The sequence below is a fragment of the Trichomycterus rosablanca genome, chromosome 6, assembly GCF_030014385.1.
Source record: "Trichomycterus rosablanca isolate fTriRos1 chromosome 6, fTriRos1.hap1, whole genome shotgun sequence".
Classification (NCBI taxonomy): Eukaryota; Metazoa; Chordata; class Actinopteri; order Siluriformes; family Trichomycteridae; genus Trichomycterus; species Trichomycterus rosablanca.
Genome location: NC_085993.1, coordinates 35264520 through 35276703, shown reverse-complemented (window position 1 = coordinate 35276703; position 12184 = coordinate 35264520). Strand labels below are relative to the sequence as shown.

General features: G+C 39.6%; 1 protein-coding gene across 1 annotated transcript in view; it reads left to right on the top strand.

Annotated features, from left to right (window-relative positions):
- The first annotated feature begins 6496 nt into the window (after positions 1–6496).
- Positions 6497–12184, top strand: part of kalrnb (kalirin RhoGEF kinase b) — a 159914-nt gene continuing 154226 nt past the window's right edge. The window contains exon 1 of the mRNA XM_062997761.1: positions 6497–6828. Coding sequence (XP_062853831.1) covers positions 6762–6828 — 67 coding nt within the window. The 5' untranslated portion in view covers positions 6497–6761. The remainder of the gene's footprint in view (positions 6829–12184) is intronic.

Here is a 12184-nt window from a genome sequence, read left to right as displayed (position 1 = left end):
AAAATCAGCTTTTCCGAGTCTAAAACGCTTATCGTTAAAAAAAAGCTTAACGTGACTTAATGTATTAAAAGAACGACACAGGAACACTAAACTGCTCTTAATTATTTTTTATATATTTTTATTTATTTATGCATTTTCCCCTTTTCTCCCCTTTAGCGAGTCCAATTGCCCGACTGCGTCATGCTTCCTCTCCACCAATGCCGATCCCTGCTCTGATTGAGGAGAACAAAGCTAACCCACGCCCCCTCCGACACATGGGCAGCAGCTGTATGCATCTTATCACAGAGTACAGTGCAGCTCAGCACTGTGTATGAAGAGACACACCCCGAGAGCACTCTTTTCTCATCTCTGTGCAGGCGCCATCAATCAGCCAGCAGAGGTCGTAACTGCATTAGTTATGAGAGAGACCCTGTCCGGCTTAATTCCATCCATATCTGAACAACAGGCCAATAGTTGTTCATGTGGCCGCTTAGCCTAGCCGGCAGGCAGAGCTGAGTTCCGATACACTGTATTCGAGATCCCAGCTCTGGTTCCAGCGTGTGTTTTTACTGCTGCGCCACCTGAGCGGCTCTTAATAATTATTATTATTAATAAATTCTCTCCAGTAATGAAGTTCCACACTCGTTGTTTTAGTACCATACGTTAAGCTTTGTGCACCTGCACACTCCATAGGAAATAATGGCACAGCAGCACAAAAGCTATTTTGCCGCTTCTCACGTGAATGCACCTTTACTGAATGGAATACGGTATTTCAAGATCAAGCATCTCCATGATTAAGAAGCATAAAGAAACAATAAAGAAGTAAAGGTAAAGTGCATGTATTTTTATTCATTTTGAACAGTTTTCAATTGTATTTCAGTGTATTTTATATTATATTTGTGTTATTTTCAGTGTATAAGTGTGAAAAACAACCCCATTATTTTACATTAGCCTAAACTATATGCAGTTCCACAGGACCATGGATGCATTAACAGGTTTCCCATACATCCTTATGGGGAAAAATACCTTGAAACTCAATGCTTTTTAAACTTAATGCCACTCCCAGAACCAATAAACATTGAGTTTCAAGGTACCACTGTACCAATAAACATCACTGATACACAAAACAGTGGCGTCTTTGTCAATGTCAGAAAGAAACCTTGTCACCCTATGCTCCATATGTTGAAAGAAGATGGACTGTCAGTTATAATCCAATAACCACCAAAAGGTCTACCATTAATTAAAAGTTGCTAAAATGTCTACAGTCAAGCAAGCTTTACATCACTATGAGATTAAATGCCAATGTGCAATTAAAAAACTTACCTACACCAAAATAGGCATCCTTCAATTGTACTTGCTTTTCTATCTGGCAAAGAAAAGCGCTGTATGAGTTGTTGTTGTTTTTTAACTAAGATTAAGTAGTTTGGCCACAATAAACAAAAGTGTGTTTACAGGAGAAAAGATAATTAAATTGAACAATAGTGGCAAGCATGGTGGTGGTAGTGTTATGCCCTGGGGCTGCTTTGCTTTCAGGTTTATTAAAAAAAGAATCAAATCCTAAGCCTATTATCCACAACTATATGAAGATTTAACAATGATCGTGTTGGACATCTGATTCTAAACAATGGGCATTCATTTGGATTGCTCCATGCCTTTTGGCAGCTATAGCATCTTCCACTCTTCTGTGAAGACTTTCCTCTAGATTCTTCTGTGAGAATTTGTGCCAATTCAGTCAACAGATTATTTCTGAGATCTGGCACTAATGCTGGACTACATGGCCTGGCTAATTATTTAATGTTCCAATTTATCCAAACAGCTCTTCGATAGGGTTGAGATTAGGGCTTTGAGCAGGTTAATAGACTTCCCATTGTATTCCCATTGAGACTTTGCTTTGCATCTTCATCACAGAATACAGTCGACTTATTCTCAATAGGGTTTGGGTTAGGACTTTGGGATGGCCATTCTAAAAGCTTAAGTTTAGCCAGATTTGTTCATTACAAACAAGTTTATAGGTCTAATTCATTTGGCAAAAGGTTGAAAACATCCTGGACAGGTCACCAGTCTATCACAAGACACACACATACACACAAGGAACGCGGAGGAAACCCATGCAGACACAGGGAGAAAATAACCCCACACAGAAAGGACGAACCCAGACCCTTTCTGCTGTGAGGCAACAGCGCTACCCACTGCACCACCCTTAATTCAGTTTTGTTTTATTTAAATGCAAGAACAAAAATGCAGCATGAACATATAAAAAAAATAAAAAATAACTAAGACTCAAACGCTATCATGGTCTAACATCAAACATAGGGTCTAGCTGACCATAATATAAATGTGTTGGCCTGCCACATTTAAATTTAATCAAAATAATCGCTGAAACTGATGTTAACAAATCCTCTTATGTGAGTTGCATTCACAAACTTATTCCTGCATATAGTACATAATCATTAAATGTTTGTTTATTAGGATTTTAACATCATGTTTTACACTTTGGTTACATTCATGACAGGAACAGTATACACAAGATTCATCAGTTCACAAGGTTGTATCGAACACAGTCTTGGACAATTTAGTGTCTTCAATTCACCTCACTTGCATGTCTTTGGACTGTGGGAAGAAAACGGAGCACCCGGAGGAAACCCACATGGACACAGGGAGAACATGCAAACTCCACACAGAAAGGACCTGGACCGCCCCACCTGGGACCTGGACCGCCCCACCTGAGACCTTCTTGTTGAGAGGCGACAGTGCTACCCACTTAGCCACCATGCCGCCCTAATCATTAAATGTAAAATGCTCAAAAGTTACACGCTACAGCTTAAAAATAGCATGGAAGTAACAGGAAAAGCTAAATGTACCTTGTGCAGATTTATAGAATCAAGAAGAATGATGGAAGTGGAATATTACAATCCTGTAGCAAGCTGTGGGCACTAGGAACTGTGACATTATAATTGCATCACAATGTAATAGAATTCCAAAATGCTGGTTACATAAGACTTGCGTGCATTGTATATATAATATCTATAATACTGTTATGTAAAAAAAAATTGCCCCCTTTAAGATCGCCTCTATGATAACATGTTTATTGACATCTGACTGTCACGTTTGCTTCTATGATTGCACGTTTGTTGCATGTCATGAGCAACACTCATATCACTCTAGTAAAAAGAAAGTAACTGCTCCCTATATAGATAATAATTAGTTGCACCCAGCCCCGGTTCTGGACTGCTTTGCTTGGGGGGGCAGTAAAACCTAATGAGGGGGCATGTTGATAGTCATGTTTTTGAAGCCAGAAATATATTCAAGGCTTGATTTGTGCATGAATGATGACAGCCAAGCTATTGATACTGGCTTAAAGTGATGTATGAGGTAAAGAAATAAAAATGCATGTTTTCGAACTTAAACTTAAAACCCAATGATTAAAAAATACATGTTGATTATGTAAATGGAGAAAAAAGATTATCTAATTGTATTTCATTTTAATACGCCTCCTTAATTAAATTGCCATTAGTTCATTAGCCTAACCGCTAACGGCTAATAAAATAATTTAAGCAACACCTATGTAAGAGGTAAGTAACATTAAAGCAACGAAAAACCACAGTTAAGCAAATATTACCATGTGGAAGTCAGTTTAAACTCAGAAGAGTGTTTACCAGTATACCTGCCTCTCGCTCACACTAACAGAACATATACTGCCGAACTGAACTGTTTGGGGCAGTCTGCCGATTTTTATATGACTCAAAGAGCCAATCAGGAATAAGCAAGGAAATATCTTCACACTGTAAAACAAAATGCATTTTTGTGATTGGTTCAGAGATAATTTTAAAAATAGCCGTTGCTTGCATTGTGCTTGGGGGGGCAAAGACACAATTTGGGGGGGCAATGCCCCCCTCAGCCCCCCCCTAGCGCCGGCCCTGGTTGCACTCCCTTTACCAGCAAGGAAAGATGAACTTAGAGCCTTCTTAGGAATTCTCTGATAGCAAGTAAGATAGTTTGTTTCCTTAACAACACAAGTCACTCATGTTCTGAGACAGTAGTGCACCCCTATACCATCATGTTTCCCTCTTATGGTTAACTGTTGGTATAAATTATATAAAAGGTATTTGCTTTTCCACAGACATATGATGGAGACCCTTTATAATCAAAATTTTGACACACCCAAGGAAGGTAAGGGATCATCTAGGTATTTAAAAAAAAAAATGAAACAAACTCTGAAGCCTTTCTTAGCAGTTTGTCATCCCTGCTACAGTGTCACCAATCCAATTACTACTAAAATACACAGTATAAAGGAACAAAAGCCTCTTTGATGCACAAAAACCTCTTTTGATGCACAATGCCTCTTCAAGGGGTTAGAAAACCTGCTTCTCCACACGAGGTCAGCATTTTATTGTCAGCTGGCAAATCCCTTTTAGTCGACTCAAAGCTGAATTCAGTGACAATTTTTTTCCCCAACAGAGTAAGATAAGTTTGAATAAAATTACAATTAAGTATTATATCCTGTATTGTACAATATATGGCCAAAACAGTAGAAAATAATTGTATAGTTGAGCTGAGCTGAGCATGCATTGACTTTTACATTGTTTTTTTTAAATGCAGTCTAAAAAGAATGCTATTAGAGTATATGTGTTTTCAGTGGAAGCTAAAATGACCCTGGGCTGAATATGAATTACAGGAAGTCAGGATTTCCTGGAAAGAAATGACTGCACTATTTAACTTCTAGAAACAATACAACCGTGTTGAGTTCACACATGCTACTAATTCAGAAACAGTTTGATTCAGTGCTATAAGGACAAAGTTGATTGATAAGGTTGGGCACTGCTTCACAAGTACACACCCATACAAGTTACGAATTGCTGTAAAGTCCCAGTTTAGTGAAAGGAATCCATCTACAAGTGGTATAACACAGGTTTAAATAAAACAAAAGTCAAAAGTTTGCCTTGTAAGGCAAATGAACACCATATAGAAAGCATGCAAACAACTCATCTAATTTTTTTGTTCAGGTAATAAAACACACCAGATTGCCTACAGGTGTGTAAAATCAGATAAATAAAATATACACTAGCTCACTACCACTAGGATTTAGGGTCTGAATCCCTAGCAATGCTACTGGTCAGCCGGAACAAACAAAAATACAGACATGATTTGCTATGTTGGAGTGGCCAAAGCTTTGTGATGGATTGGTGTCCCGTCTGGGGTGTGTTGCTGCATTTAGCCCAGCAAAGGGGAAGTGTCAGGGCCGTCCAGGGCCTAAGATATTCTTTAAAAAATTACATTATAAGGTGATGAGTCAGTTTGTGTCACATTCAATATGTGAACTTTATGGCAAGTTCTGCCAACTGTGGGGACACTGTTCTAATACAGAATTGTTAATAGTGATGGTTTTACACAGACATGTTTACGTGTAACACAAGTTTCAGTAGGGCGGCACAGTGGCTTAATGGGTAGCACTGTTGCTGCACAGCAAAAAGGTCCTGGGTTCAATTCTCAGGTGGAGTGGTCCAGGTCCTTTCTTTGTGGAGTTTGCATGTTCTCCCTGTGCTTGTGTGGGTTTCCTCTGGGAGCTCCGGTTTCCTCACAATGTCCAAAGACATGCAGTCAGTTTAACTGGATATACTAAAATTGCCTTAGGTATGTGTGTGTGTGTGTGCCCTGCCATGGACTGGTGACCTCTCCAGGGTGTTTCCTACTTTCCGCCCAGTGAATCGTAAGTATCTGGAATAGGATAAAATGGTGATATGACTCGAAGCATCACTCAAAGCCAAAAAAGATCAGGCAGTGAGGCCAGTATTGAAAAGGGGACTCATGCAGCTGCAGCGAGTCAGCGCTTAATGAGGCTCAGAGACTGCTGATTAAAATGGCCAGCACTGTATGGCCTGGCATTGTCTTGGTAAGTCAACAATGGACATCCCGGGAAAAATATGTGTCCCTCTAAAATCCCAATATATACCATTGCATCAGTGCAAAGTTGCCAGTTAAATAAAGGTTATAGAGAATAAACAAATAACAGATTTTAACTGCAGAAATTTAGAAATTTATGGATCTTTTAGAGGAAAGCCAGGGGAGAACATGACAAATTCTTTACAGTTCGTGATAGAAGACGAGGACTTATTTCTACAGTATATGTCCCTTGGTTTTGTGTGATTGCTGGCACTCGGTCGGGTGTCCTTATCCAAAAAAAAGACCAGCGTATTGAGCGAGTGAAGAGGCACAGTAGTGATGCTGAGTGGGGGAGTTGCCTCTGTCCACACACACACACACACACACACCATTATTGGGAAGCGCTTCAGATGATTTTTTTTCTTATGTGTTACATTACTGGCCATATTTAAGAGCAATATTAAAACAGAACTGTTAGACTACATTGTGGAGAGTGCTATTTCTATGGATTAATACTAGTAATAATAATGAAGTGCTCAGCTCATTATAAGGCTTTTATCATCTGCACTGTGGAACTCCGGGTGCCATTGTAGCGCGTCTGTAAGGTGGAAACGCGGATTACAAGCAATGTACAAAGAAGAAAGGTGAACGGGGAATGGATTTACTCTGTATGGAGCAGGAATCGGCTAAATAAGAGTGTTTTTTATGGGATCTTTGCCTGGGAGAAAGCGGAACAGCGATCTGACAGACGCGGTTTGAACAATAGCACCCGGTAGGCGCTCCTCTCTAATAGAACAGAAAAAAGACCGAGGAAGCGAAAGCTATCGAACGATACCAAATGGGCTGCACAACATAAACTGGAATAGAAATCTGGCTTTTTCGTTTGCATTAAACAGAAAAACATGAATTCTGCAGAGGCTGCTGAGGAGGGACCGAACGAGCCGGATACGGATCCGTTTTTCAAGACAGGTGGGCTGCAAGCATGCACTGTGTGTGGATTTGTAAGCTATAGTCGCTTTTGTCCAGATCAACCCATTGAATGACCGTTACACACCAATGCTTTTGCTCAAATTACACAGAGATGCTGATGATTTTAACAGCAATAAGATAATAGAGCATTACTGATGCATTTATGGTCTGATAGGCTGGGTTAGTAATGAATGGCACACCCTAGTCTAAATTCCTATAGCACCAGTCTGCTATGGATGCTGCCACAGCCATGTTTCTTCCACATGCAGATACTGATTGCTAATGGGAGTCTACACTCATAATGCTCTGAGATGCTTCAGTAATGTACATTACAAGTAACAGTTTAGGCTACATTCAGTTACATTATTCCTTCATTAAGTGGCCGGGTACTACAGTAAGTGTGGGTGTCCTACAGTTTGTAGAATCTTGGGGACTAGGGTTTATAAGTTGCCTCCTGTCACTATCTGAATGAGTTTGACATTCTTTAGGTTATTCTGGGTTCTCTCACCTCCTTCAGATATGTTAGTAAGTGGATTGCCTAATGCCCTGAAACTTGAGTGAATGAACCTTGTTTTCAAGTAGACTTCACACACACTTTGATCCTGATCAGGATAAAGACATTACTGACATGGAACTGCCTAAATTAGAAAGCGGAGAAACATGAGTTTTGAAGGTGTACTTTGGTTACGCCTGTCCCCTTAGAGGAAAAGGTCACAGCAGTGGTCAAAACAAACATTTTGACCTAAAAACAAGCACAATATACAAGGAAATATATAATTATATATCATCATATATTATAGTCATATACATATAACTGATTTATTTTACCATGGTCCTAAACTTGTTTTGTGTTAAAATATTTTATTATTATTATAAGGTAATCAAGCATTATTGATGCATTTATGTTGTGATAGGCTGGGCTGGTAATGAATAGCACACCCTAGTCTAAATTACTATAGCACCAGTCTGCTATGGATGCTGCCACAGCCATATTTCTTCCACATGCAGATACTGATTGCTAATGGGAGTCAACACTCATAATGCTCTAAGATGCTTCAGTAATGTACACGAGTAACAGTTTCAGAATGCATTTACAATAGGCTACAATCAGTTACATTATTCCTTCATGAAATGGCCGGGTACTACAGTAAGTGTGGGTGTCCTACAGTTTGTAGAATCTTGGGGACTAGGGTTTATAAGTTGCCTCCAGTCACTATCTGAATGATTTTGACATTCTTTAGGTTATTCTGGGTTCTCCCACCTCTTTCAAATATGTTAGTAAGTGGATTGCCTAATGCCCTGAAACTTGAGTGAATGAACCTTGTTTCCAAGTAGACTTCACACACACTTTGATCCTGATCAGGATAAAGACATTACTGACATGGAACTGCCTAAATTAGAAAGCGGAGAAACATGAGTTTTGAAGGTGTGCTTTGGTTACGCCTGTCCCCTTAGAGGAAAAGGTCACAGCAGTGGTCAAAACAAACATTCTGACCTAAAAACAAGCACAATATACAAGGAAATATATAATTATATATCATCATATATTATAGTCATATACTTATAACAGAAGATTTATTTTACCATGGTCCTAAACTTGGTTTGTGTTATAATATTTTATTATTATTATAAGGTAATCAAGCATTATTGATGCATTTGTGTTGTGATAGGCTGGGCTGGTAATGAATGGCACACCCTAGTCTAAATTCCTACAGCACCAGTCTGCTATGGATGCTGCCACAGCCATATTTCTTCCACATGCAGATACTGATTGCTAATGAGAGTCTACACTCATAATGCTCTGAGATGCTTCAGAAATGTACATTACAAGTAACGGTTTAGGCTACATTCAGTTAAATCATGAAATGGCAGGATACTACAGTAAGTGTGGGTGCCTTACAGTTTGTAGAGTATTGAGGACTATAATGAATGGGGATTTATAAGTTGCCCCCAGTCACTATTTGAATGAGTTTAATATCCTTTAGGTTATTCCGGGTTCTCCCACCTCTTTCAGATATGTTAGTAAGTGGATTGCCTAATGCCCTGAAACTTGAGTGAATGAACCTTGTTTTCAAGTAGTCTTCACACACACTTTGATCCTGATCAGGATAAAGACATTACTGACATGGAACTGCCTAAATTAGAAAGTGGAGAAACATGAGTTTTGAAGGTGTACTTTGGTTACGCCTGTCCCCTTAGAGGAAAAGGTCACAGCAGTGGTCAAAACAAACATTCTGACCTAAAAACAAGCACAATATACAAGGAAATATATAATTATATATTATTGTGATAGGCTGGGTTAGTAATGAATGGCACACCCTAGTCTAAATTCCTATAGCATCAGTCTGCTATGGATGCTGCCACAGCCATGTTTCTTCCACATGCAGATACTGATTGCTAATGGGAGTCTACACTCATAATGCTCTAAAATGCTTCAGAAATGTACATTACAAGTAACGGTTTAGGCTACATTCAGTTACATTATTCCTTCATTAAGTGGCTGGGTACTACAGCAAGTGTGGGTGTCCTAGTTTGTAGTTTTGGGGACTAGGGTTCATAAGTTGCCTCCAGTCACTGTCTGAAGGAGTTTTTTTATGACCATGTGGGTTTTTTAGGTTATTGTTCCCCCACCTTCTTCAAATATGCCAGTAAGTGGATTGACTAATGCCCTTAAACTTGAGTGAGTGAACCTTGTTTCCAAGTAGACTTTACACACACTTCAATCCTAATCAGGATAAACTTTGGGTGTACTTTGGGTACTTAGAGGAAAGGGTCACGTCAGTGGTCAATCAAACATTCTGACTAGAGATGGGACGATCGATCGGCTATGAATCGGTATCGGCCGATTTTTAATCAAAATATGCTATCGGCGATCGGCGATATTTCCTAAAAGTAGCCGATCCGATCGTGTGATATATAAAGATCATGTTAAGTTAACAGCTCAGTGGATTGATCCAGACTTTGAGCTACGACGCGCCAACCATCACATCACCATTCATCAACCATCGTACAGAAACCACAGTGAAAGCTCTTCATGACCTAAAATAACATCATTAACGTTGTGCATCATACATACGATGTAATTTTGCTGATTGTAATATTTACTTTAAAAAGATAATTCAACCCGGTCACATCTGAGTCGATTCTATCAGCACGTTATATAAACTCCTGGTTCACTTTGGTAAATCGGAAGCGGTTCTTACTTGTGATGTAGATGAGAACAGAAAACGTTACAGAGCCAATCAGAGGCAAAAGTTTATTCATTACCAAATTCGTTAGTTCAGGATCATCTGCTGAACTTTTAGCTCCTTAGACGGAACGAGTCTGACGGTCGGTTACAGATCTGTGGTAATAGCAGTTTAATTAAGCTTTTTAATGAAGCTTTTTAATGTAAGAGAGTCACACAAAATGTTCTGTAGTAGTTGGTGTTTATTTAAAACCACGACATTTAATTAATAACAGTAAACACGGAGAGATAACTGAGAAGAGAAACTTACGCTTCGCGAAAAATGACTCGTGAATCAATGAATCACTTATAGCGATACAGTGAACAAAGCGAAAGGAGATCGGAGATCGGAATCGGTGCCAAAAACCCCGATCGTCCCATCTCTAATTCTGGACCAGGAGGGCAATGAATGGTCTGGTTCCAACCAGAAGCAATGTTTATAACAGTGTTGCATTATAACGTGTAAGTCAGTGTCAAATGAAATATACATTTATTTATCATTTATTCATTATTATTAACCAATTTGTTCTGGTCAGAATTGGGTGGGTCTTGAGCCAACTTGAAACACTAGGGGCAGAAATAGGCACTAGACTAGGCCATTAATTCTAGGGACATCTAAATTAAGAGCATCTAAATATACTTACTGGCACTTATATTTCTTCGTTTTTTAATAATGAATGTTACATTCAACATGTTACATTTATATGTTGTATAAACAACTGACCAGATGATGTTTGGTTGGTGGATCATCCTCAGCTTTTACATTTAAGTCTTTTCATAAAATGATAAATTAACATGGACTGAACAGAGATACCTTCTGTATTGTATTACTGCCCAACCCTGGGAATTCATGGAATGTATTTTACATCTCAAATCCCTACATATACAACTGACACTCCACCTTTAACCAACTACTGGCAATCTTGCTATTTTGATGTATGCATCTCCTCCTATTTTTCGTCCTAATGATGCTTCACTGGTGCGTGCAGGAGTGGCTGAATGCCTTTTGTCGGCCATGACATTGATGCATGCTTCTCAAGCCTGTTGATTCACCCAGCAGTCACTGCCTCTTTTATTATGATGCTGTCAGAGTTTAATTGTAGAATTGCTCAGTTGGGTTGAATACTGAAAATGTGTTATAGAATTTTCTTTACCCAAGTGATGTGTTTGGTAAATAACTGACAGGTATGTTTAGGATATTTCATTCAAATCCACATGGAAATGCAGCCAAGACTAGCGTGCATGCATTTGTTATTTAGATTCTGTGCCCAGTTGTGGTTCTAGTGACAGATAAGTAAAGAAACATTTAATACTGGCATACTGGCGATCCTACTTAGTGGAGGGACATCTCTGTTGACGAAAAGCTTCTTGAACACACATCCGCCACCTGTGTTTCTTTTTTTGTGTATTGGTATGTTTTAACAATTAAGGTGTATTATATGAAAATACACTGATCATGCATAACATTATGACCACCTTCCTAAAATTGTGTTGGTCCCCTTTTGCTGCCAAAACAGCCCTGGGTTTCCCAGCAGAACATTGCCCAAAGCATCACACTGCATCCGCCAACTTGCCTTCTTCCCATAGTGCATCCTGGTGCCATGTGTTCCCCAGGTAAGCGACACACACACACACACCCAGCCATCCACATGATGTAAAAGAAAACATGATTAATCAGACCAGGCCACCTTCTTCCATTGCTCCGTGGTCCAGTTCTGATGCTCACATGCCCATTGTTGGCGCTTTCGGCGGTGGACAGGGGTCAGCATGAGCACCCTGACTGGTCTGCGGCTATGCAGCCCCATACACAACAAACTGTGATGCACTGTGTATTCTGACACCTTTCTATCAGAACCAGCATTAATTCAGCAATTTAGCTCGTCTGTTGGATCGGACCACTGCAGACCGGGAACACCCCACAAGAGCTGCAGTTTTGGAGATGCTCTGACCCAGTCGTCTAGCCATCACAATTTGGCCCTTGTCAAACTCGCTCAAATCCATTTTTCCTGCTTCTAACACATCAACTTTGAGAATAAAATGTTCACCTGCTGCCTAATACATCCCACCCACTAACAGGTGCCGTGATGAAGAGATAATCAGTGTTATTCACTTCACCTGTCAGTGATCATA